This window comes from Microcebus murinus, chromosome 15, assembly GCF_040939455.1.
Source record: "Microcebus murinus isolate Inina chromosome 15, M.murinus_Inina_mat1.0, whole genome shotgun sequence".
Lineage (NCBI taxonomy): Eukaryota > Metazoa > Chordata > Mammalia > Primates > Cheirogaleidae > Microcebus > Microcebus murinus.
Genome location: NC_134118.1, coordinates 22,802,159 through 22,829,561, shown reverse-complemented (window position 1 = coordinate 22,829,561; position 27,403 = coordinate 22,802,159). Strand labels below are relative to the sequence as shown.

The 27,403-nt window shown below is 44.3% G+C and overlaps 1 protein-coding gene across 3 annotated transcripts in view; it reads left to right on the top strand.

Annotated features, from left to right (window-relative positions):
* The window catches only part of GPLD1 (glycosylphosphatidylinositol specific phospholipase D1), a 57,319-nt gene that overhangs the window by 25,421 nt on the left and 4,495 nt on the right, over nt 1–27,403 (top strand). For 2 of the 3 annotated variants that reach the window (XM_020280126.2, XM_020280125.2), the window contains exons 9-25: nt 217–324; nt 616–643; nt 741–880; nt 4,871–4,936; nt 10,353–10,476; nt 11,905–12,044; nt 14,269–14,455; nt 17,342–17,452; nt 18,809–18,883; nt 18,984–19,140; nt 20,029–20,170; nt 20,918–21,023; nt 21,111–21,204; nt 22,910–23,086; nt 23,831–23,991; nt 25,936–25,962; nt 26,085–26,135. In XM_020280126.2, coding sequence (XP_020135715.1) covers nt 217–324; nt 616–643; nt 741–880; nt 4,871–4,936; nt 10,353–10,476; nt 11,905–12,044; nt 14,269–14,455; nt 17,342–17,452; nt 18,809–18,883; nt 18,984–19,140; nt 20,029–20,170; nt 20,918–21,023; nt 21,111–21,204; nt 22,910–23,086; nt 23,831–23,991; nt 25,936–25,962; nt 26,085–26,135 — 1,894 coding nt within the window. The remainder of the gene's footprint in view (nt 1–216; nt 325–615; nt 644–740; nt 881–4,870; nt 4,937–10,352; nt 10,477–11,904; nt 12,045–14,268; nt 14,456–17,341; nt 17,453–18,808; nt 18,884–18,983; nt 19,141–20,028; nt 20,171–20,917; nt 21,024–21,110; nt 21,205–22,909; nt 23,087–23,830; nt 23,992–25,935; nt 25,963–26,084; nt 26,136–27,403) is intronic. The other variant, XM_076010499.1, reaches the window with a different exon arrangement.

The window sequence follows — 27,403 nt, the reverse complement described above, 5'->3', positions numbered from 1 at the left end:
CTTTTCTGTGCCTCAGTTTCCTCTTATATAAAATGGGAATATAATAATGCTAAGCACTTTGGGTCACTGGTAGGATTAAATAACTAGTGCATGTAAAGACTTTGCATGGTGCCTGGTATATAATAAGCATGGAATAACTGGCAGTTGCTGCTGCTACTGTCTTCATTGTTATCTTCAACTTCAGAATCAAAACAACTCTTATTCTACATTTTTCAGGTATGTGCCTGTCAAAGATCTATTGGGAATTTATGATAAACTTTATGGTCGAAAAGTCATCACCAAAAATGTAATTGTTGATTGTTCACACCTTCAGTTCTTGGAAATGTAAGTGTAACCCAGGGGAGAGTTTGGCACTGATTTTATTGTGACTTCCTTAGCACAGGTTCTTGAGAATGGATTTGGGGTTTATGGATTTTGCGTATTTAAAGGCAGTGCATGGCTATGGGTGGGTGGTTGGAACTTTTTTGTCATGATTTGTTTCATTTTTCTGTTAGAAACTGCAACATAACAGTCAAAATTATTTAGTTTGAATATCACAAGAAAAAAAAAGAAAAAAGAAAAACAGAAAAAAATTTTAATAAAAAAAACCAGTCAAAATTATTGTTTATATTGCAGGTATGGTGAAATGTTGGCTGTTTCCAAGGTAAAGGCCTCATTCTTCCAAATCTTAGTTTAAAGGATTATAAAAATACCAGCAAGAGCTCCTTATTGATTTATTTTTTTCTTTCTGTCTGCTGTAGCTTTATTCTACTTACTCTACTAAGTCCCCGTTTTTGGTAGAACAATTCCAAGAGTATTTCCTTGGAGGACTTGATGATATGGCGTTTTGGTCCACTAATATCTACCGTCTAACAAGCTTCATGTTAGAGAATGGGACCAGGTGAGTTATCACTCCATTTCGTATACCTGTCACTCCCTGCCTTTCTACCTTGTTCCGCAACAATAACTCTCAGTTTTTTCAACTGATCAAATACAAACAAAACCAAAGAAGTTTCATGAAGTGCTTTCCTAACCTATTCAAGCAGAGAAAGAATAGAAACTCAGTCATCTCAAAGACCTGACTAGTTCCCATCCAGTTGGCTTGGTTGATACCTCTGATGTTTTAGGATTAGGGAGACAGGTACCACAGAACTTGTGGTCTGTGAGAAATGGCTCAGGCAGGAAGGAATCAGCCTCTACAGGTGGTGTTCCATCTGTTTCTTTGGGAGAACCCCTGCTGGGAGCTCGCATGCCAGCTCTCCCCAGGCCCCAGGGGGGAGTGGCTCAGCTGCTGTGTTCTAGCTGTAGCAATGGGTGTGGTGACTTGCCTCTCCACCCCAACTCACCTCTCAGGGTTTGAGGGGTTCAAAGGGTACTTCACCTACTACTAAAAACACCCAGATGCAAACACAACCCCAGGTACATGCCCCCCAACACACACACTCCAAAATAAAATCTTAAATAAATACATTTTTAAAGCACAGTTTTCTGTGGAAATTTGACCTCTAACCTAGATGGGACAGTTGCTCAGTCTCCAATTCCTTTCCTTCTCCTCCTCAGCATGCTCAGGACAAGTGTGCATCAGAGACTCAGACCAAATATAGGTCAGGGTAGACTGGGATTGTCCCCGTTCCCATTAGGTTCTCACAGAATCGACCCCTAGATCTGGGGAGCCAAGGTTCTCATTTCTAACACACCAGGGGGTATGCAGTCTCCCCACTGCTGAGCTGAGCAGGGCGGGGATACAGGTTTGAAGTGGAAAGCAATGGGACATCGGGACAGCACCAAAAGCTTAGGCTGTGCCACTAGCAGTAGGAAAGAGGGTTTTCTGGGCAGGAACTGTGCCTGGGAAACTGTTCCAGGTCCAGATTATAGGAGGGTTGGGTGTTTATATGTTGGAGTGGCCCACGGAAGCATAGCTCCAGTGTGTTATACTGCATGATGTTCCTTTGCCCTTATAAACACATTTGCTAGCATTGAAGTAATGTTAACCATAATTACATATTGTGTTGACACTAAATTCCTTTTGATGATAAATTTAACCTTAGCTTTGTACATAGTAAAGTTATTTTTCAGACTCAGTGAGTAACCATTTGGCGGGGATAAAAACATCTAATATGAATGCCATTTTTATTTTTATTTTTTATTTTTTATTTATTTATTTATTTTGAGACAGAGTCTCACTTTGTTGCCCAGGCTAGAGTGAGTGCCGTGGCGTCAGCCTGGCTCACAGCAACTTCAATCTCCGGGGCTCAGCGATCCTACTGCCTCAGCCTCCCGAGTAGCTGGGACTACAGGCATGCGCCACCATGCCCAGCTAATTTTTTTTATATATATTTTTAGTTGGTCAATTAATTTATTTCTATTTTTGGTAGGGACGGGGTCTTGCTCAGGCTGGTTTCGAACTCCTGACCTTGAGCAATCCACCCGCCTCGGCCTCCCAAAGTGCTAGGATTACAGGCGTGAGCCACCACACCCGGCCTGAATGCCATTTTTTTTTTTTTTTTTTTTTTTTTTTTTTTGAGACAGAGTCTCACTTTGTTGCCCAGGCTAGAGTGAGTGCCGTGGCGTCAGCCTAGCTCACAGCAACCTCAAACTCCTGGGCTCGAGTGATCCTTCTGCCTCAGCCTCCCGGGTAGCTGGGACTACAGGCATGCGCCACCATGCCCGGCTAATTTTTTATATATATATCAGTTGGCCAATTAATTTCTTTCTATTTATAGTAGAGACGGGGTCTCACTCTTGCTCAGGCTGGTTTCGAACTCCTGACCTTGAGCAATCCGCCCGCCTCGGCCTCCCAAGAGCTAGGATTACAGGCGTGAGCCACAGCGCCCGGCCCCTGAATGCCATTTTTAATAGTGAAATACACCTCAAGTAAAATCTCCAAGCCCTCCTTATGTGATTGTGGGATTTTAGGTGCAGCTAGCATGGGTGTAGAGGGGATGGGCTTTGGAATTTAAGAGTCCTGCCACTCAATACTGAGTTATCTGGAGCAAGTTGGTTGCTAACCCAACCCCCCCCCCCCAAGCCTTAGTTTCCTCATCTGCAAAATGAGGACAGTAAGATTATTTTTATCATGTGGTTATCATGTGGTTGTTGTGAGAAGTAAATGAGATCACTCATGTAAAGGGCTTAACATGCAGTAAATACTTAATAAATGCTGGCTACTAATATTATAATTATTATTAGAAGGAAGTTAAGTTTATATTGGAAGGATTCATAAAACATGGCCACATTGGGGAGAGAGTGACCTGATTTACTTGTTTTTTATAATCCATGTGTAACAAACCTCAAACTGGAAATTTGTGGTATTTGTTTTTGGTTTGGTTATCCCAACAGCTCAGGAAAGATATGTAGCTGGGCCTTATTCTTTAATTAGGAAGAAATAATTGAGAAGGAACACATTTCTTGTCTCTTGATTCCCTGTCCCAATTTACCAAGGCATAACATTCCATGAATTGATCGCTTTTTTACACACACAAAGAAAGCTTTGTCAGAATTTACAGGAATTTTTGAAAAATTTAGAGAAGGCTCCAAAGAGAGACAACACAAATTTATGACAAAAAGAAAAAAATATAAATATTTTCATAAGCACGCATTTCCCAACTTAAGAGTAATAGCTTATCTTACAATGCTCATGTATGTTCTTTGGAGCTCATGGTATGTTTTTCTAAAGAAACAGTGATAATTACATTCCCAGATTGCTACTTACCTCAAAATGTATTTGTAAATACAATGCTAATGTTGTAAAGACTCTGCTTTCTGAATCCTGGGGTGGAGAAAAGAGGCTTCAAAGAGAACTTTTACTTTATCCCAAAGCGGGATAGCCTGAAGAAAGATTTTAGCAGGAAAAGTTTGCCTTCAGCTTCTTCCTACCTCCTTTTCTAAATTCATTTTCTGCAACTAGTTTTTCTCACCCCATACGCTCTCTACTACCTTCAGACTACCTTTAGCGTCCCGCATGACCTCCATACAATTCTTCTTTTCCTTAAAAATAGTCTTCATTCCAGAATTCTCTTCTAATGTTAATGCCCACTCCCTTGATGCTTCTGTTCAGACTTGGGGGGAAGCCCCTCACGAAGAGAGTTCATCCCTTATGTTTTCAGAAGTCTTCACTTGTAAAAGGGGATACTGCATTACCTATTTAATTATCGAATTTATAGAATTTTTAAATTTAATTTAATTTTATTTTTTGGGGACAGAGTCTCACTCTGTTGCCCAGCTAGAGTGCCGTGGCGTCAGCCTAGCTCACAGCAACCTCAAATTCCTGGGCTCAAGCGATCCTCCTGCCTCAGCCTCCCTAGTAGCTGGGACTACAGGCATGTGCCACCATGCCCGGCTAATTTTTTCTATATATTTTTTAGTTAGCCAATTTCTATTTTTAGTAGAGACGGGGTCTCGCTCTTGCTCAGGTTGGTTTCGAACTCCTGAGCTCCAACAATCCTCCCACCTCAAGTGCTAGGATTACAGGCGTGAGCCACTGTGCCCGGCCATGAATTTATAGAAATTTTTTAAAGAAATGAAATTGAGAAAAAAGAAATGAAAGAAATGAAATTCATACATATTTGGGCACGAATGGGCAGAATTGGGCAGAAAAGTAATGGAGTTGGGAACCAGTTTCTACTGCAGTATCCGATTCAGATGTTTCATGTCTGGTCAGCCTGGAGCAGCTCAGCAGGAGGGAGGAGGGAGGCTGTGAGCCTGGGGGGGCTGCCTGTATTACCATAAAACCTCGCGTGTCTAGGACTCAGCTGTTAGTTGGTCCTATATGGTTAGGTCATGAGCACTTTAAGCCTTTTGGAAGTGGTTGAAGTATATCACTGACTCTCAGTGAAATTCATGCTTGAAAAGAAGGTAGAAAAATGCCTAATTCACTTGACTATTTCCCCAGTGACTGCAGCCTACCTGAGAACCCTCTGTTCATTGCATGCGGTGGCCAGCGAAACAATACCCAGGGGTAAGTAGATTCCAAAAATTGTTCATAGAAAAATAACATTTCACCTGGAGGGGGTTTACTGTAGAGGTTGAGAGCATGGGATCTGTGGACAGACATATATAGGTTCTAGCTCTGCCATTTATACTTGTGTGATTTTTAAGTAAGTTGCTTCATTTTTTTTTTTTTTTTTTGAGCCATAGCTTCTTCCTTTTGCAAAATGGAAAAAACAACAACACACATCCACATTCCCATGGCATGGGTCACATGCAATAGTGGATGTAAAGCACTTAACACATAGTAAGTTGTTCACTGACTGATAGTGTTATTATTACTACCATTATTTTTGTTGTTGTTACTTATAACTGTTATCCAAATTTCACCCTGAAAAAGTATAAATAAGACAGGGTTGGGAGAAGCCCTCTCTGGTAATTTCTTAGGAAGAGGCCCGGAAGGCTTGATTTGTATTATAAGAGGTGATATCTCCTGAGGGAGCCAGGTACCAACCACCATTTGTTCATTCAATAATGTAATAAAGGCCGGGCACGGTGGCTCACGCCTATAATCCTAGTACTCTGGGAGGCCGAGGCGGGAGGATTGCTTGAGGTCAGGAGTTCAAAACCAGCCTGAGTAAGACCATGTCTCTACAAAAAATAGAAAGAAATTAATTGACCAACTAAAAATATATATACAAAAAATTAGCCGGGCATGGTGGCGCATGCCTGTGGTCCCAGCTACTTGGGAGGCTGAAGTAGGAGGATCGCCTGAGCCCAGGAGATTGAGGTTGCTGTGAGCTAGGCTGATGCCACAGCACTCACTCTAGCTTGGGCAACAAAGTGAGACTCTGTCTCAATAATAATAATAATAAAGTAACAAATAGTATAAAGAAATATACAAGCATACCCTCTTTTATTGTGCTTTACAAATGCTACACTTTTTACAAACTGCAGGTTTGTGGCAACCCCCTGTCAAGCAAGGCTATCAATGCCATTTTTTCAACAGCATGTGCTCACTTCACGTCTCTCTCACATTTTGGTAATTCTCACAGTATTTCAACTTTCATTATTATTATATCTGTTATGGTGATCTATGATCAGGGTCTTTGATATTGTAATTATTTTGGGGTGCCATGAATCACACCCATATGAGATGGTGAACTTAATTGATAAATATTATGTGTCCTGACTGTTCCATGAACCAGCTGTTCATCCACCTCTCTCCCTCTTCTTGGGCCTTCTCATTCCCTGACACACAACTATGTTGAAATTAGACCAATTACTAACCCTACAATGGCCTCTAACTATTAAAGTGAAAGAAAGAGTCACATGTCTCTCACTTAAATCAAAAGCCAGAAATGAATAAGCTTAGTAAGGAAGGCATGTCAAAAGCCAAAGGAAAGCTAGGTTTCTTGTGCCAAACATCCAAGTTGTGAATACAAAAGTTCTTGAAGGTAATTAAAGTGCTACTCCAGTAAATATACAAATGATAGAAAGTGAAACATCCTAATTGCTTAATATGGAGAAAGCTTTAGTGGCCTGGATAGAAGATCAAACCAGCCACAATATTCCCTTAAGCCAAAGTCTAATCTAGAGCAAAGCCTGGACTCACTTCAGCAGCATGAAGGCCCACAGAAGTAAGGAGCTGCAGAAGAAAAGTTTGAAGCTAGCAGAGATTGTTTATGAGGTTTAAGGAAAGAAGCCATCTCTTTAACATAAAAGTACAAGGTGAAGCAGCAAGTGCTAGTGGAGAAGCTGCAGAAAAAGATCTTGAAGATTAGCTACGATCATTAAGGAAGTTGGCCACACTAAACAACAGATTTTCAATGTGGATGAAACAGCCTTCAATTGGAAGAAGATGCCATTTAGGACTTTCAAAGCTAGAGAGAAGTCAATACCTGGCTTCAAAATACAGGCTTACTCTCTAGTTACTCTCTTGTAATGCAGTTGGTGACTTGAAGTTGAAGCTAATGCTCATTTACCATTCCAACAATCCTAGGGCTCTTAAGAATTATGCTAAATCTATTTTGCCCGTGCTCTATAAATAGAACAAAGCTTGGATGATAGCACATCTGTTTACAGCATGGTTTACCGAATATTTTAAGCCCACTGTTGAGACCTACTGTTTAGAAAAAAAGACATCTTTTTCTAGCTGTTGGTAGAGACTAGGAAAAAAAAGACATCTTTCAAAATATTATTGCTCATTGTTAATACACTGAATCACCCAAGAGCTCTGATGGAGATGTACAAGGAGATGAATGTTTTCATGCCTGCTAATATAATAATCATTCTGTAGCCTGTGGATCAAGGAGTAATTTGGACTTTCAAGCCTTATTGTTTAAGACATACACTTCATAAATTCATAACTGCCATTGATATGTTTTCTCTGGATCTGGGCAAAGTAAATTAAACATCTTCTGGAAAGGATTCACGTTCTAGATGCTGTTAAGAATGTTCATGATTTGAGAGTAAGTCACAATTATCAACCCTCACAGGAATTTGGAAGAAGCTGTTTCCAAACCCTCATGGATGACTTTGAGGGGTTCAAGACTCCAGTGGAGGAAGTAACTGCAAATGATGGAAAAAGCAAAAGCACTAGAATTAAAAATGGATCCTGAAAGATGTGACTAAATTCCTGCAATCTCACAATAAAACTTTAACAGATGAGGCCAGGCACAGTGCTTCATGCCTGTAATCTCAGCACTTTGGGAGGCTGAGGCAGGAAGATTGCTTAAAACCAGGAGTTTGAGTCTAGCCTGGCAATGTAGCGAGAGCCCATCTCTACAAAATATTTTTTAAAAAATTAGCTGGGCATGGTGGTGGGTGCCTATACAGCTAGCTACTTGGGAGGTTGAGGTGGGAGGATCGCCTAAACCTAGGAGTTTGAGATTACAGTGAGCTATGATTGTACCACTGCACTCTGGTCTGGGCAACAGAGACCCCGTCTGTAAAAACAAAAAAACTTTAACAGAGAGAAGTTGCTTCTTAAGGATGGGCAAAAAAAGTAGTTTCTTGGGATGGAATCTACTCCTGGTGAAGATGCTGTGAACATTGTTGAAATGGCAACAAAAGATTTAAAACAGTGAATAAACTTTTAAACTTAGCAAATAAAGTAGCGCAGGATTTGAGAGGATTGTAAGGCTGGTGGCAGGGGCCCCCTCCCCTCCCTAGATGGAAAAAGAAAACGCTTAGTGACCTGACCCACCAAGGACAAACTGCCAGGCCCCACTGAGAGGAACCACACCCAGATGTCCACCTGGATTCGCTCCTGGATTCCACAAATTCCTCCAGTCCCTCCTATTTCTCAACGACCATCCACGGTCACAATAGAGAATCCCCAGCTCTTCCCGCCACAAGTCCCTAGCCCTGCCCAAAGGGTATAAAAGTCCTCAGCCCCTTCAAACTGCAGCGACTTCTGGGGTCCCCCTCTCTTGGGGCCCCAGAACCTCGTCCACGAGAGTATAATAAAGCCATGTGGTTTGCCCCTCACTCTTTCTCTGTGTCTGTCTTTTCGCCGCCACTGAAAAACCTTACAAGGATTGACTCCAATTTTGAAAGAAGTCCTACTGTGGGTAAAATGCTATCAAACAGCATAGTATGCTATAGAGAAATCTTTCACGAAAGGAAGAGTCAATTGATGTGACAAACTTCATTGTTATCTTATTGTAAGAAATTGCTTCCACACATGTAAAAATGAAAAAAATATAAAATTATTTTTTTAAAATGAAAAGTTTTGTAAATTAAAAAAATAAGGAAAAAAGAAGAAATTGCCACAGCCACCCCAGCCTGCAGCACCCTGCACCCCATCAGTCAGCAGCCGTCCACCTTGAGGCAAAACCCTCCACCAGCGAAAAGATGACTGCTTGCTGAAGGCTCAGATAATTATTAGCAGTTTTTGGCAATCAAGTATTTTTAAATTAAGATATATATATATATATTTTAGACATAATGCTGTTACACACTTAATGGACTACACTATAGCGTAAACATAACTTTTGTATGCACTGAGGAGCAAAATGCGTGTGACTCGCTCTATTGTGGCAATCTGGAACAAAACCTGCAGTATTTGCAAAGTATATTTATTAATTATAAAATATAACAACAAAATAGTGTAAATAATGTAAAATATTATTTATTAATCATTAGGTGCCAGTGACTGGCTCAGGCACTAGAGAGAGCATTGTGAGCAAGAGAGAAACAGTCCCACTCTCAGGGCCTGTGGCCTGGCAGGGAGATGGGCACTGAACAAGCAATTGTAGCCATGGCTAAGTATTAGGAAGGAAGGAAAAGTGCAGGGCGCCCTGGGATGGTGCAACAGTGTCCTAACCCCGGCACAGGAGAGGTCTCCTTGAAGACGTAATGGCTCACCTGAGAGATTTAAGGGTGAGCAAGAGTTAGATACTCAAAAGGAGGGTCCTGCATTGAAAAGTCCTAAGAAGAATGATCTTAGCACTTTGGAAGAATTGAGAATATGCAGAAAAGGGTTCAGTTAAGCCCTCATTGTTTAATTTATTTGAATTAGGTGAATTTTGTGGTGGTGGTTTTTCAATTGCGCTGAACACCTTTAGATTGGCTTGCCAGAACCCTTACACTCCCGGCGTCTTGTCTGGAAACCCCTCTACTCATGGCTGCTGCCTGCCTTCCATGTAGTCACTTCCGAGGCCTGTCTGCCCCCTCTAGGCACCTACTTTATGAGCTTGTTAAAACCTCTGAATTTGAAAATGTATTTTTATTGTATATTAATTCTAGCATATCTTTAAAGATAAACCAGGACTAGGCATGGTGGCTCACGCCTCTAATCCTAGCACTTTGGGAGGGCAAGGCAGGAGGATTACTCGAGGCCAGGAGTTTGAGACCAGCCTGGGCAACATAGCGAGACCTCATCTCTACAAAAAATAAAAAAATTAGCCGGATATGGTGGCATGCATCTGTAATCCCAGCTATTCGGGAGACTGAGGCAGGAGGATCACTTGAACTCAGGAGTTTGGGATTACAGTGAGCTATGACTGAGCCTTTGCACTCCAGCCTGGGTGACAAAACAAGACCCTGTCTCAACAACAACAACAAAAGATAAATCAGCATGCCTGTTTACCAGTTTCCCTGCCAGCTATATACCTTTTTCTTGACCTTTTATGTGAAATATTGATATAGCTTTAATTTTTTTAAAAATCTGGAATAAATTCAAGCCTTTTATATTTATTGTAGAACTTTGAGGCTATAGGAAATAATCATTTTTTTGTTGTTGTAAGGACAGGTTTTCAACTCTTAGAAATGTATTACCTAAAAGATTTTGTGGAATTAAGTTTTTCTGCAATTTTATTTTTGTGTTCCTTCTACCTTCACATGTTTAACCTGTGATTAACTTGTCTGCGTGCCTCAACTCAGTTATTCAGAAGGTTGGTTGTTTTCTCAGTCTTTACTGGTTTATTCCTCTTCCTCTTCAGCAGCTCAAAAGTACAGAAGAATGATTTTCACAGAAATGTGACTGCATCCCTAACTAAAGATATTGAAAGAAGCATACACTATACTGAAAGAGGAGTGTTCTTCAGTGTGGATTCCTGGACCCCGGTGAGAATTTTCTGCTTTAAATTGAGAAAGAGGAACATGCTGCTGCTTGAAATATCTCATTTTCATTATCCATGGAAAGTCACCTGGGCAGCATGTGCCAGGCCAGCAAATACCCTTGGCCTCCAAATGTGATTTGTTCCAGGGACGCCCTAGGACCTGGGAACCTCTATCAAAGCACATATTTTGTCTTGCCATATGTCTCCTTTGTAAAAAAATGAGTTGCATAAGAAGGGAGTTTATATTCCCAGTATCTTTCCTAGTGCCTGGCATACAATAGGAGCTATTAAATGCTTCCTGGATGAATGAGCAGCTCAGAGCTGGGCATTAGGATGAGCAGTCTGTGTGCAGCCTGCTAGTGGGGTTAGAGTGGGCAAAGCAGAAGTCATGGTCCCACCTGCAGGAGTGCTGTACCCTGTGCTTCTCCACAGCTGGGCTGTCTGGGCTGCCTCGTGGCTCTGGGACAATTCCGCTCTGTTCTGGAACAGGCCTGGGAAGTAGTGTTCGGTTTCATGTCCCCCACCCATGGGAGAATTTAGAATTGTATCCCCTTAACTTGGATGAATCTAGTGCCTGGCCAGCTTGCTCAGGGCCACTCTGGTCTGCATTTATGTCTCCGCAGTAACCGCATTAGGAAAAATTCAGCGTCCCAGGCTGAGGATCTTGTTGTCTCCCAGGTTCTCTAGCGCAGGGGTCCTCAAACTTTTTAAACAGGGGGCCAGTTCACTGTCCCTCAGACCACTGGAGGGCCGGACTATAGTTTAAAAAAAACTATGGACAAATCCCTATGCACACTGCACATATCTTACTTTGAAGTAAAAAAACAAATAGGCAAAAACACCTGCATATGGCCCGCGGGCCGTAGTTTGAGGACGCCTGCTCTAGCGTATAGCTCTCAGCACTCTGCATGTGACCTGTCATGCCTGCCTGGCAGCAAACACAGTAGCATCTTAATGTGGGTGTGGTTTTGAGGGTGTCTTTGGCATTCTGGTGGTGTTCCAGTTTATTTGTTTGGGGGGAAAAAGATCTATACACAAATAAAATTATAATTGTAGATTAAATGGATTTGTCTTTTAAAAAATTTTAGTCCATAAACGTTACTGTGTTCCATTAGATTCTACAGATTAGTGTAGACCATCCTGACTTAGTTGGTTTTGGATAAGCCCTAGCTAACCCTTTCTCTTCATGCCAGCCCCAGCCTCTCAGGCTAGGACTCTGCCATCTTCCAGTGAAAGTTGGGGGTACAATTTCACTGTACAGTTGCCTGTCCTAAGGGGTCTTATTTACTGATAAGAATCGATGTTTTATTTTTTTTTAGCACTTGTAAAAACTCTTTTCTGCCACACAAGTCCAATACTTTTGACAGGAAACAGTAGTTTTGTTGATTATACTATGTGTCTTTCTCTGTCTATAATAAGCTTTTTATTTCAGGATTCCATATCCTTTATGTACGAGGCTTTGGAAAAGAACTTAAGGACAATGTTTACAGGTGGCTCTCAGGATTCACGGAAGCATGTCTCCAATCCCTCAGCGTCTTACTTCTTGTCATTTCCCTATGCACGGCTTGGGTGGTACGTATAAGTTTATCTGACTTGTGGATGTTTTCATCAGTATTTATTTTATTCAGTCATTCAGCAACTTTTAAAAATCATATTTATTAGCACCTTATTTTCAAATCAGTTCATCATCAACAAAAGCATTGATTTAGTGGTTAAATTATTGTAAAGATGAAAAGATCATCTTAAAGTTGGTCAAATATATTTAAATACAAAGAGCTTTCACTTTACTAAATAATCACAATAAAGTTGTGATTATTTATAGACTAAATATTCAGAATATTTTTTTTTTTTTTTTTTTTTTTGAGACAGAGTCTCACTTTGTTGTCCAGGCTAGAGTGAGTGCCGTGGCGTCAGCCTAGCTCACAGCAACCTCAAACTCCTGGGCTTGAGTGATCCTTCTGCCTCAGCCTCCCGAGTAGCTGGGACTACAGGCATGCGCCACCATGCCCGGCTAATTTTTTATATATATATCAGTTGGCCAATTAAATTCTTTCTATTTATAGTAGAGACGGGGTCTCGCTCTTGCTCAGGCTGGTTTTGAACTCCTGACCTTGAGCAATCCGCCCGCCTCGGCCTCCCAAGAGCTAGGATTACAGGCGTGAGCCACAGCGCCCGGCCTATTCAGAATATTTTTAAAGCTCTGATATTCTTGGAGTTATTACATTTTTATTTTTGCAATCTAATGACATTAGAAAGATATAAGCAGATAGCTGTTATAGTGATTAGAGTACTGTAACTTCATATAGTAAAAGCCTGGTGCACCATGCTAATTTTATAAAGATAATGTTCGGAATTCCTCTGATTTTAAAATTCAACCAAAACTGGGCCCAACTGACTTTTCTGGCCCAACTGACTTTTTTGGCGAAAGCTTTTTTTTTTTTTTCTTTCTTTTTTTTTTTTTTTTAAAACCACACTCTTTAAGTCCAAGTGGCATTGCACTTGCTCTGAACAATTTCTCGACAGCTCTTCCTTTGGGGGCCACTGCTGTGTTCGTTAGCACAGGAGATTGGGAGATGAATGCTGGCTTTACTGGCCATTCATTTGTGAATAATGACTCTTCTGGACCACCTTCCTGCAGGATCCAAAAGACAGCTTCCTGCAGGCTTGGTGGCCACACACAGCCAGCGTCCACAGGGCCTTCCCTGGGGGCCGTAACTGGCCAGCATCAGCCTGGGGAGTGCAGAGAACAGCAGCAGCTCCACTGGGCTCACAGCCTTGAGAAACTCCTCTTGCTGTTTTCCTCTGTTCTGCCATTTGTTCTTTACCTGGCAGTAAGAGGTCTTTCCAAGGCCGGGCGTGGTGGCTCACACCTGTAATCCTAGCACTCTGGGAGGCCGAGGCGGGTGGATTGCTCGACCTCAGGAGTTCGAAACCAGCCTGAGCAAGAGCGAGACCCCGTCTCTACCACAAATAGAGAAAGAAATTAATTGGCCAACTGATATATATACAAAAAATTAGCCGGGCATGGTGGTGTATGCCTGTAGTCCCAGCTACTCAGGAGGCTGAGGCAGTAGGATTGCTTGAGCTCAGGAGTTTGAGGTTGCTGTGAGCTGGGCTGATGCCACGGCATTCACTCTAGCCTGGGCAACAAAGCGAGACTCTGTCTCAAAAAAAAAAAAAAAAATAGGTCTTTCTAGCCCCAGTAGTGACATTTGAACCTTTGACTCAGCTCGGCCAGCACTATAACTGGTAGGTCATGGAATTGCATTTAGGCACATCCACTAAATGTGCTGGACACTTCTGTTGGCCCAGTGGCAGGCACCTCTGTAGCTGAGGTCGAAATAGTCTATTTAACACAAGCTAGTCTTTGATCAGGTAACAGGTCGAAATGGGTTGAGCAGATCTGAAAGCGGCCTGTGCCATTGGCTGGGGCGGCTTGGCTGGATGTGAACTTCCTCTCTGTTCTCAGGGCGAGCCCTGGATTGTGCTCCAGCTACCCTGGGTGTCGCATCTGAGACATGGTGCTTTGTGTGCATACTTTTCATCTGCTCAGGTTATATGATCCAGAAATGCTCAGAGGCTTTGATTTGTTCATTTTTGTTTTGTTTTTCCTCTTGGAGAGGAGACTGAATCACAAACAGTACAACCTCAGACATGCATATTCACAACAGTCGTGACAGATGGAAAAATCAGTGAGAGAAAGTTAAAGCACTGGATTCTAGAAAGGAAAGAAACAGGAGACAGTCTTAACCCTAGTGTTCAGTGGCATTGCGATGGGTCTCTTCTCTTCACTAAGGTCAATGGCCTCGGCTGACCTCAACCAGGATGGGCATGGTGACCTTGTGGTGGGCGCACCAGGCTACAGCCGCCCGGGCCACGTCCAGGTTGGGCGTGTGTACCTCATCTACGGCAATGACCTGGGCCTGCCCCCCGTCGACTTGGACCTAGACAAGGAGGCCCACAGGATCCTCGAGGGCTTCCAGGTGAGACACCATGTCATGTTTTCTCTTTCGGTGGTTAGTAAGCCACTGCTTGCATTTTGTGGCAAATTCTCCAGGATGAATAATCAATAACAAGAATATTCATCATGACAAACAGCTGGTGGCCTATATGCATGTAGCACTTTTTATTCTTCAAATTCTGTTCACGTCATTTATCTCATTAACTTTGAGTGTGTAGCCTAATGCCTTCCAAAAACATGCATGCTATTTAGAACTGCTTCGAGAGGCCAAATGGAGTATGATTTCTTGATAATACAAACCTCTTTATATTTATAAAACTTTCTAAAAATTTTAGAGTCACAGAGAAGTTGTAAAGACAGTGCGAAGAGTTCCCATATGCCTTTAACCCATTTTTCCTATGTTAACATCCTACATATTTATGGTACACTTGTCAGAAATAAAAAACCAACATTAGTACATTGCTAGTGACTAAAGGCTAGACTTTGTTCAGATTTCATTCTTTGGCTTTATGTGGGTACTTGTCACCAGAAAAAAATCCACAGTGACTGTACAAATGTTCCTCATAAAGTCTGAGCATTAATTCCTCTTGGAAGTACTGGGTCCCAAAGGGTTTCCAAACATCATAGACATTAGTCCTTACAGCAGCAATAAGGAGGGGCAGACAGAGCCCTGCTATTAGTCACAGATGAGTGCAGGGACTTTTGGGGACACTGGTCTGGTGTTGCATGCTGTGAGTATCAAGCACCAGGGGAAGGAAATCTAGACATTGGGTCAGATTGTGGTTCTTGTCTTGGGCAAGCCACTCAACCTTTCGCTGTGAAGTTAATGCCGTGAAGAGGGCCGGGCACGGTGGCTCACCTGTAATCCTAGCACTCTAGGAGGCTGAGGTGGGAGGATTGCTTGAGGTCAGGACTTCGAGACCAGCCTGAGCAAGAGCGAGACCCCATCTCTACTAAAAGTAGATAAAATTAGCTGAGCAACTAAAAATAGAAAAAATTAGCCAAGCGTGGTGGCTCACACCTGTAATCCTAGCACTCTGGAAGGCCTAGGCAGGAGGATCACTTCAAGTTAGGAGTTCAAGACCAAGAGTTTGAGACCAGCCTGAGCTAGAGTGAGACCCCCAGCTCTACTAAAAATAGAAAAAATTAGCCTGGCATGGTGGCGCATGCCTGTAGTCCCAGCTACCTGGGAGGCTGAGGCAGGAGGATCGCTTGAGCCCAGGAGTTGCTGTGAGCTAGGCTGATGCCACTGGGCAACAGAGCGAGACTCTGCCTCAAAAAAAAAAAAAAAATGCTGTGAAAAGAAAAGAATATGGCACACCTGAACATACATTAAAAAAAATACATAAAAATAAAAAGTACAATGATTTATGATTTAGTGTTGGCTCTGCTGAAAGGAGCCCTGAATCCAACACGTACAAATACGTTGACTGGTGTGTGTGTAAAGTCACACAGTCCCAGAGGGACAGCATTTTCTGGAGCCTCCTGACATTCCACAAGAAATTTCCAAAATAAACCAATCTGGTTGCTTCTTACCTCTCTACAAAGCCATTCCCGTCAGACCGTTGTGTAAGTAAAGTATAACCCTTTGGGCTCATACGGGCAGGGAACAAGGGAGGCAGCTGCTTCCTGTGGATGACGAACTCTCTCAAAGAGCACTTGGGCAAGGAAGGAGGTGGTTCCATGCCCTCCTTCCCCAGTGACCTTCGATAATTTGGAAGATGGCAGGAAGATTGCAGCAGGATTTGGGCATGGGCTGGCAGTGGGAATCCTGCCCTCTGCCCAGGCTGCAGTGTGACTCTCCGTGTCCTCGTGTATGCCATGGAGCATCAGGGTCCGTGTCTCAAGGACTCGTCTGCTTTAAGCTGCTGTGCTCCCTGGAAATGACCGGCCGACCTGCAGAGGGCCAGACGGTGCAGCTGGTGGTGAAACAAACTGGTCCTCAGCGGTTATTGGTCCCCGCCCTGCCCCAGCGTGCTTTGTGTCCCCAAGCAATCTCCTCTGGTTTATCAAGTTTCTGCCTGCAGAAAGGGGCAGTGCTCACAGATGCCATTGCACACAGGCATGGAGAGGTTAGCCAATATATAATGGCTAATGGGTGTGGGCGCTGGGGCACGCGTGTCCTGTAGCAAGCTCCACCATGTGAAAAGCTATCCATTGTTACGTGAGTTGTGAAAGAACTGAAGAACCTAATTATTGCTTTTAGGTCTAGGCTGATTCTAGACAATAGGAGAAGAAAGATCTCGAAAATCCACCTTGGAAGAAAATTGTACCTGAAGAGAGTTCTCCATCTGTAAACTGAAAAGTAGGGATAATAAGAGTGCCTACCTTAATCCATGAAAAGTGCTTAGAACTGTGTCTACACTGCACCCTCTAGTGGGACTTCCTGCAATGATACGAATGTTTTATAGCTGGGCTGTCCAGTGTGGGAGCCACTGAGCACAGGCTTTGGAGTATTTGAAATGTAGCTATCGTAACTGAGTTTTAGATTTTATTTAATGTTAATTATTTGGCTAGTGGCAACCACCTTGAACAACGTGACTCTAGAACATCCTGACTACTCAATAAATGTTAGCTGCTGTTGTGTGATTGTTATTTCAGATGCTTTCAAAGGTAAGTTTGATGCTTAAGGTGGCGTGAAGTATATACGAGGTTATTTTTTACAAACCTAGGACTCGTAAGAATCTACCCTCTTCTTTCTGGCATCTCCGCTTCCCCTCAAGGCAGACAGACATGCCAAAAATATCCTTAGGGCAGAGCTACCCAACTGATGTGTTACAGGTTGCCGTGGTTTTATGCCCTGGACTTTGGGTGACAGAGGTCCCCAGGCCTCTCTGTCCCCGGGAGTGAGGAGTGCTCTTCTGCAGGCTGTGGTGTAGCCCAGGGGAAGTGACCTGTGCCTCTTCAGCCCTCAGGTCGGTTTGGCTCGGCCTTGGCCGTGTTGGACTTTAACAAGGACGGCGTTCCTGACCTGGCCGTGGGAGCGCCCTCGGTGGACTCCGAGCGTCTCACGTACAAGGTAAGGCTGCTGGTGGGGGAAATGGGGAGGAGACGGGCCCTGAGGGAGGCCAGCACTGGGGGAGCCCCTGGAGCACGGCAGACGGCCAGCGTGCCAGACAGAGTGTTTGTGGGTCCTTGCCGTGACCTTGGGTTCCCTCGTGGCACCTGTTCCTGCCTCCCTGGCCTATTTTGGCCTCACAGTTTCCCAGTTCCACCAGGTACTTTGCTTTTTTTTCCCTTCTCCATGACGCTGAATGCCAGTGGCAGGAGACAGAAACCCCGGCTAATATGTAGCTTCTGGTCATCACGGCAGGAGGTGACTTCCCGGGGTCCTTTCCTCTCATGCTCGGAACCGCCTGTTGCCTGCTGTCTTACTGCGGCAGAGGTCCCGGGCCCTGGCCCACGGGGCTCCCTTCCCACGTGTACTTCATACCGCAGCAGGGCCCAAGTATGCAGGCGCCCTGTGTGACCGTGAGGTCAAAGGCCATGCATCGCCCGCACACCCCTCTGCAGGCCCCTCCTGCCCCTTCCTCCTCATCCTTCATTCCTAGACCTGCCACCGATTTGTCACTCCCTGAACCCCTCAGGCTGTCTCACTTTAGGACCTTTGCTCCTACGGCTTCCTCCTCCTGAAAAGCCTATTCTTTTCTGTTTTTCTTTACGAGTGACATGTCACTTCTTGCAGGAAGTGCCATGTAACCCCTGGATGAGGCCACTGCTACATTGTCCTCATGTAGCATCCTGTGCCTGCACCTATTGTGGCCCCTTCCACACTGCCCTGTTGTAATTACCTGCCTGCCAGCTTTGCGGGAGGACGGAGATTGGTCTTTTTTTGTCACTGTGTACCTAGTACATGGCTCAGGATGGAAAATAATTGCTTATAGCACGAAAGGGGATGGAGACAGGCAAGTTGTAAGAGGAAGTGATTCATAGCACAGCATAATAGTGCCACGTGTGTCCCCAGGTGAATGAATGGCACGTGGAGTGTTAGTGTTCAGGGGAACAATGGGCTGGGGCAGGGAAGGCCCCATGGAAGAGCCAGAAACTGCACTGGTCTTGAAGTGGGGAGGAGTTCAGTAAGTCATTCTGCAAACTCACCGCACCATTATGTGTGGCAGATGCTGAGCAAGACCCTGGGGAGGCAAGGATGAAAATGACACGGTTTCTGCTTTGGGTGCTCTCATAGTCTGATAGAAGTGACAGGCTTAAAAAAAAAATTCCTTTCAGCCCAGCAGCAAAGCACAGGATGGGTTTCTGTCTGTCATTAACCTCCCAGCCATCGGGAATGATGGTGATTTATTTCATTGCCTTGCTATTATTTAAGGTTCTTGGGTCACCACCCAAACCTCATAGTCTATCTGCTGTTTTTGTCTAGGGTGCAGTGTACGTCTACTTTGGTTCCAAACGAGGAAGAATGTCGTCTTCCCCTAACGTCACCATCTCTTGCCAGGTATGTTTACCATCTTAGCCAAGTGCAGGAATCTAGAACTTGCTGCGTCCTGATTGCCTCCAAGGCTGGGTTAAACCTGCTTTCCTGGTTTCCTCTTAAGGCCGTCTACTGTAACTTGGGCTGGACGCTCTTGGCTGCAGATATGAATGGAGACAGCGAGCCGGATCTGGTGATCGGCTCCCCTTTTGCGCCGGGTGGAGGGAAGCAGAAGGGAATGGTGGCTGCGTTTTACTCTGACCCCGGCCGGAGCAACAAAGGTAGCACCCAATGGGGGATGGGCAGAGACCCTCTGTGCCCTGAGATGACTTCTCCTGCCTATGGGTTTATTTGCTTTTTTCTCATTCCGTATCATTTCGCCAAAATTTTCTAACAGTCTCTTACTGTTAGAGCTGTGGCACGTGGCATGCATAGATTCACTGAATATACAAACAGTGACCCAGCTTCTAGATCCAGATCCAAAGAAGACCAACAGTCGATCCCCATAGTGTCTCCACATAAAATGGAAATACAGAGGCAGCTTAGAACCAAAAACGACCTGGTGATGCTCTCGACGGTCCCAAGAAGGGCCTTTTAAAATAGCATCCTCCACTCCACAGAAGCAAACTCCGGAAATGCATTAATACTTCTTCTCGGCCAGGCATGGTGGCTCACGCCTGTAATCCTAGCACTCTGGGAGGCCAAGGCAGGAAGATCACTCAAGGTCAGGAGTTCAAGACCAGCCTGAGTAAGAGGGAGACCCCGTCTTTACTAAAAATAGAAAGAAATTATCTGGACATCTAAAAATATATATATATAAAATTAGCCAGGCCTGGTGTCACATTGCCTGTAGTCCCAGCTACTTGGGAGGCTGAGGCAGGAGGATCGCTTAAGCCCAGGAGTTTGAGGTTGCTGTGAGCTAGGCTGACGCCACAGCACTCTAGCCCAGGGAACAGAGTGAGACTCTGTCTCAAAAAAAAAAAAAAAGAAAACTTCTGTGTGAGGACCAGTTCTGACGTCAGGGTGCTGGATCAGCACAGGGACATGTAAGAGTTCTGGAAGAAACTCAGCAGAACAAACCCATTTCTCATTAGCCTACACAAAGGGCTCATTCTTTCCATCCCAGTCGTCCTGCCACTTGCAGTAAAAGGGACTGGTCCCTTCTTTAGAGAAGCTGAGCGTGGAGGCAGCCGACTGGACGGTGAGCGGTGAGGAGGACTTCGCCTGGTTTGGGTACTCCCTCCACAGCGTCGGTGTGGACAACAGAACCTTGCTGCTGGTTGGGAGCCCGACCTGGAGGAACGCCAGCAGGTGAGGCTGGTGCTGGGGCCGGGAGCAGCGAGCGCAGGCCGGAGCCTGCTGCCGTGGGAGCCCACCCAGCGCGGGGCTCGGGGAATGGGGCTGAGGAATTCTCGCCCTTCAGAGGAAACGCCGAGATTCTGGGGCAAGGCTCTCCTTGGAAGTTTAAAAAACACAATAGACCAGTATGTTGGTTTTCTCGGGCTGCCATACCAAAGTACTACAGACTGAGGGGCTTAATTAAACAACAGAAATTTATCTTCTCACAGTTCTGGAAGCTGGAAGTCCGAGACCAAGGTGTGGGCAGGGTTAGTTTCTTCCGAGGCCTCTCTCCTTGGCTTGTAGACGACCGACCCTCCCTGTGTCCTCATTGTGTGTGTCTGCGTCCTCATCTCTTTTCACAAGGACGCCAGTCATATTGGATTAGGGCCCACCACAATGGGCCACCTCTTTAAAGACCCTATCTCTAAATGCAGTCCCTGGGACACTACAGGAATTTGGGGGAGCACGGTGTTCAGCCACAACAGCGGCCCTCCCTGGGTTTGCCCGCAGTCGGAGGCAGAACGGTGGGCCTGGCATCTGGAGAGCCTGGATGTTGGGGTAACTCCGATGGCCCCCGCACCTCCAGACCTAGGATCACGGGGACAGAGAGCATGCGGGGAGGCCTGGCTGTGGGGTCAGGTGTGTTTCCTTTCCTAGGACCTGAACACCTGGCCAGCTCTTAGTCCAGCGCCCTGGCATCCGTGTGCTTCATTCTAGGCTGGGCCACGTGTTCCGCAGCCGCGACGAGAATAAGAGCCTTGGCAGGGTGTACGGCTACTTCCCCCCAAGCTGCCAGAGCTGGTTTACCATTTCTGGAGACAAGGTATGGCAGCCCCTTCGTCCCCAGCAGAGTGGACTCTACCGAGGAAGCCTTCTCGGCTCCACAGTGTTGATCTGTTGCATTTCACAGGCCATGGGGAAGCTGGGCGCTTCCCTGTCCAGTGGCCGCGTGATGGTGAACGGGAGGCTGGCGCAGGTGCTGCTGGTCGGGGCCCCGACTCACGGTAGGTCACGCACACTGATACGATCCACCAACCATGTTTGCCTTTTCCCATTTCTAGGTGTATTTCACTTGTATTTTGTCCCCCAATTTGTGGGGCCCAGTCTCAAAATGTGGTGCCCCTTGTTAAACGATTGTTAAGAATTTCAAGTCAGTGACAGGACAGCATGAAGCCAAGCATTGGGCCTTTTTTTTTTTTTTGAGACAGAGTCTCACTCTGTTGCCCAGGCTGGAATGCCGTGGCGTCAGCCTAGCTCACAGCAACCTCAAACTCCTGCGCTCAGGTGATCCTCCTACCTCAGTCTCCCAAGTAGCTGGAACTATAGGCATGCGCCACCATGCCCAGCTAATTTTTTCTTTATGTTTTTTAGTTGGCTAGTTAATTTCTTTCTATTTTTAGTAGAGGCATAGTCTCGCTCTTGCTCAGGCTGGTTTCGAACTCCTGACCTTGAACAATCTGCCCACCTCGGCCTCCCAGAGTGCTAGGATTACAGGCGTGAGCCACCACGCCCGGCCAGCATCGGGCCTTTCTAAACACAGTGCCTCGGTGACTAGGTAGGGCACACACCCAGAGGACCACCAGTCCCACCAACCCACAGATGCCATTATGTCTTTTGGAGAAGGTACTCACTTCTGAAATCAAAGCTGTGTTCCAGATGATTACATTTAGAAGCAAAAATCTAACAAGCTTTGTTTTGAATTTGTTCAAAGTCCATCATTTCAAAAACCATGTATAGAGTGCTTGGGCAGAATCAAGCTGCACGCTAGGTACAGTGGATAGAAAGACAAAGACCATGGGCCTGTCACACAGTTGACAGCCTGATGCAGGAGACCCAGATGTGAACAGAAAATGCTGCTGCCCTGCGACAGGTGCTAGGAAGGCACTGGACGTGATGTGGGAGCACGAGATAGTGGCACCTGCTCTAGACCAGGGAGGCTGGGAAAGGCTTCTCAGAGGAGGGGACACCTGAGCCAAATGCCAAAGGACGGGCAGGAGTAGCGACAGGGGCGTGAACAGAGGGAGCAAGGGCTGTGGGTGAGGGGTGTCTATTCCAGGAGAAGAACACATCATGTCCAAAGTTCCAGATTTCAGAAGTATAATGGGCTGTGGTTTAAGTTGATTATGGACAAAGTGTGAGTGAAAAGGGGAAAGTGGCCTGAAATATCACTGGACCCCTAAGTAGGAGTTAGATGGCCTGGGGCCTTGTGAAGTGTTTTGACTCCATCTGAAGTCCACTGACATTTAGACGCATAAGTCGGGAGTGACACAGGCAGTTTGTGAAGTAAGAAAAAAGATGGCATGGTGCCTCATGCCTGTAATCCTAGCACTCTGGGAGGACAAGGTGGGAGGATCACTTGAGGCCAGGAGTTTGAGACCAGGCTAAGCAAGAGCGAGATCTGTCTCTACAAAAAAAATAGAAAAAAATAGCCAAAAAAGCGGTGGTTGTGTGGAGGATGTATTAGAAGGGGGTAAGACTGGAAGAAGGAACACCTATTTGTTGGGAAATCATTGAGCTCCTGCAGTGTTTGGTTTTAGTACCCAAGCTAGTTGTGCCTTCCTAACTGTCAGGGCTGACCAGCACCGAAACCTGTACGATTCTGAGTGATCTACATCGCTTGAGGTACACAAGCACAAAGCAAGAATAGGATTCTATCAATGTTCTGTATCTTCATTGGTGTGATCCAGCAGGCACTGTGGTTCATTTCAGATGACGTGTCTAAAATGGCTTTCCTGACCGTGACCTTGCATCAAGGTGGAAGGACTCGGATGTATGCGCTCACACCAGACACACAGCCCCAGCTGCTCAGCACCTTCAGTGGAGACCGCCGCTTCTCGCGATTTGGTGGAGTTCTGCACTTGAGTGACCTCGATAATGATGGCTTAGGTAAGAAAGGAACAGGGCCTTTTGCCAAGAACAGAATCCCTTTGCCCCAGTGGATTAGGCCCCTAATTGGATAAGCTAGAGTATCTGCCCTTATAATTGACAGCCCAATGGCCCAAGGACCTTTAGATAGATTATGAATCAGGTAAGACCAGAGCTGGATGTACAAGTGAGTTGCACTTTTTTTTTTTTTTTTTTGAGACAGAGTCTTGCTTTGTTGCACAGGCTAGAATGAGTGCTGTGGCGTCAGCCTAGCTCACAGCAACCTCAAACTCCTGGGCTCAAGCATTCCTTCTGCCTCAGCCTCCCGAGTAGCTGGGACTACAGGCATGCGCCACCACACCCGGCTAATTTTATATATATATATTAGTTGGCCAATTAATTTCTTTCTATTTATAGTAGAGACGAGGTCTTGCTCAGGCTGGTTTCGAACTCCTGACCTCGAGCAATCCGCCCGCCTCGGCCTCCCAGAGTGCTAGGATTACAGGCTTGAGCCACCGCGCCCGCCCGGCAGTGAGTTGCACTTCTTGAAGATGGTAACTTTAGAGTCACCCATGATAATTGTTGCTGATGAATGATGAAAGAGGAAACAAAAGCCTTTGACTTTGCGAGGATGCAATCAGGGCACATTATCCAAAGGAGACACTGATATTTGCAGGAGCTTGGGTTAGGATCCAGTAGTGGAACAAGCAAAGGGTGACAGTGAGGAGTCTGATACTTCCTTCTGCTGGTTTTTATTGTTTACAGATGAAATCATCATGGCAGCCCCACTGAGGATTTCAGATATAACCTCTGGACTGATTGGGGGAGAAGATGGCCGAGTTTATGTGTATAATGGCACACAGACCACCATTGGTGACATAACAGGCAAATGCAAATCATGGATAACTCCATGTCCAGAAGAAAAGGTAAAGTGTTCTGCAAAATTCTGCACCACACGGGGAAGGATCTCTAATTGCTGATTCCTCGTTAACTCACCCACTGTGAAACTATTGGAATTTTTACTTGATCTCAGAGGTCCTGGGTCAGGACACAATCATTTGTCCATATTTTGTAAGCCCCAGCAGTTCTTGTAGTTCTGCAGTGTTTGCCCCTAGAGCTCAAGTCCCACGGGACTTGGTGTTATGTTGGTCCCTGGTCACAGCCTGCCACTGCTTTGTTAGGCGCCCACAGCAGAAGAAAGAAGACAGACCACAGCCATTGGAGTTTCACTGAAACTTCCACTTTTTTTTTTTTTTTTCACCATGCTTTCCTCATTTGGTAAAAATTTCCATTCTTTTGCTTCTTGTTTCATTGCTTTATTCCTTTGCTCAGGAATAAAAGTGAGTTTCCTCAAGTCACATTTCCTAGACCTAAAACATTTGGCCATTATTTGTTTAATTTAAAGATTATTTTTTTCCGGATGAACCCATTGTAGGATATCAAAAAAATTATTTTTTGGCTGGTTACAGTGGTTCACCCCTGAGCCCTAGCACTTTGGGAGGCCAAGGCTGATGGAGGATCCCTTGAGGCCAATTTGAGACCAACCTGGGCAACATGGTGAGATTTCCCGTCTCTATAAAAAAATAAGAAAAATTAGCTGACCATGAATGGTGTGTGCCTGTAGTCCTAGCTACTCTTGAGGCTGAGGTGGGAGGATTGCTTGAGCCAAGGAGTTTTAGGCTGCAGTGGCTATGTAGCTATGGCTACAGCACTGCACTCCAGCCTGGGCAACAGAGTGAGACCCTCTTTAAAAAAAATTATTTTTTGTAAAATTAATGAAAGTTTACTGTGAAAATTTTAGAGAATACAAAAAAAGTACAAAGATGAAATTTAAAGATTGTCTACCCAGAATTCTGCTCTGCAGAGCTAATGCCTATTAATCTTTAGAGTGGATCCTTCTAGTATTTTTTCTATGAATCTTATCACTACCATTTATCGTGCATTTACTATGCACATGCTAAGCAATATGTATACAATTTAATCCACATCAAAGCTATGAAGTTGGTATTATACCCATTTACAGATAAAGTCAGAAAGTTTATTCAAGGTCACACTGCTAGGAAGTGGCAGAACAGGGACTTGAACAAAGATCTGATTCTAAAGCCTACTTTATTTATTCCTTCACTCATTCATTTATTTATTTATACTTTATTTATTCACTCATTCATTTTAAAGACAGGATCTAGCTCTGTCACCCAAGCTAGAGGACAGTCATGATAGCTCACTGCAACCTTGAACACCTGGACTCAAGTGGGCCTTTCAGCCTCAGCCTCCCAAAGCTCTGGGATTACAGGTGCAAGCCACTGCTCACTTCCAGCCTAAAGCCCATTTTCTTTTTTTTTTTTTTTTTTTTTGAGACAGAGTGAGTAGCTGGGACTACAAGTGTACACCACCATGCCTGGCTAACTTTTCTATTTTTTATAGAGATGGGGTCTTGCTCTTGTTCAGAGATCAGGCTAGTCTCGAACTCCTGAAATCAAGAGATTCTCCCACCTTAGCCTCCCAGAGTGCTAGGAATACAGGTGTGAGCCACTGCGCCCAGCCAGCCTACTCTTAACTATCACACTATGTGTGTATATTTTTATTAATAACTGTGATCATATTCATGATTTTGTACACAATATTGTAACCTGATTTTTTTAATCTGATATATCAGTGTTATAATTAATGATGTGGTAAATAGTCACAGAAACATTTGTATACATCTGATTGTTTCTGAGCTATATTCCTATAAGAATTTCTGGGGTCAAAGGGCATGCACCTTTGTAAGGTTAATCAAGAAATGTAGAAATATGAATGTAAAGGTGTAGTTAAAATTCGTTTACAAAAACCACATAACATGGTCTCCTTTTCTCCTCTATTTTTTTTAGGCTGAATATGTATTGATTTCTCCAGAAGTAAGTATCTCCTGAAAGACCAAAGAAAGAAAAACTACCAAAAATGCCATTTCCCCTTATTTTAAACTGGTAAAATATCATGGTATGCTCTCAAAAGCTCATTAACAGAGTCTGTCTTACAGGCAAGCTCAAGGTTTGGGAGCTCTCTGGTCACCGTGAGGTCTAAGGAAAAGGTGAGTAAAAGGACCGTACTTCTTTAATGTCTGTTTGTTCTAAAGCTGGGATTTGGTGACCTCACATTTTTATTTTAAATTTTATTTTTATTTGAAAAAGAACACACAAGTAACATTCACACATAATTACATCACTTTTTTAGGGGGTGGAAACTTCCCCTGCTTACTTCTGATTTATTTATTGTCTATACCAGGGACTGGCAAACTACAGTCCACAGGCCAGCTCCAGTCTGACACCTATTTTTGTATGGTCATGAGCTAAAAATGGTCATTACATATTTAAATGGTTGGAAAAGAAAATCAGAATATTTTGTGACATATGAAATTTATACAACATTTAAATTTCAGGCCAGGCGTGGTGGCTCGGTACTCTGGGAGGCCGGGAGGGGCGGATTGCTCAAGGTCAGGAGTTCAAAACCAGCCTGAGCAAGAGCGAGACCCTGTCTCTACTATAAAGAGAAATTAATTAATTGGCCAACTAATATATATAGAAAAAAATTATCCGGGCATGGTGGCACATGCCTGTAGTCCCAGCCACTCGGGAGGCTGAGACCGTAGGATTGCTTGAGCCCAGGAGTTTGAGGTTGCTGTGGGCTAGGCTGATGCCACGGCACTCACTCTAGCCTGGGCAACAAAGTGAGACTGTTTCTAAAAATAAATAAATTTCAGTGTCCAGTAAGTTTTATGAAACAGCCACATTGATTTGTTTATGTGCTATCATGCTATAACGGCAGAATCGATTGGTTGCTTCAGAGACAGATATCCCACAAAACCTGCAGTTTTTTTTCTGGCCTGTCACAGAAAATGTTTGCCAACCCTTGCCTGATAGGATAACCATTTTTACTACTTTGTTGTGTTTTCTTTAAGACTTTCAGAGTTTTTATATGACACACATACATTATTTCTGGTCATTGTTTCATTTTTATGTACTATATTTTGCCTTCTCCCACACAAGTACATATAGAGTTACCCAATTCTTTTTAATGGCTGCATAGTATTTTATCACCTGGATGCCTCATATTTTATTTCTTCAGTTCACATTCTCATAGACATTTAGGTTATTCTGCCCCCCTCCTTTATTTTTTACTATTACAGACAATGCTGTAGTGTGCATTCTTGAACCTATATCATTATGTGACTGTGCAAATATCCCTGTGAGAATCTTAGTAGTGGGACTGCTAGATCAGAGTGTACACATTTTAAATTTTATTAGATACAGATTAAAGAGTTCACCTTAAAATATACCTCTAAACCACTGATTCCATTTA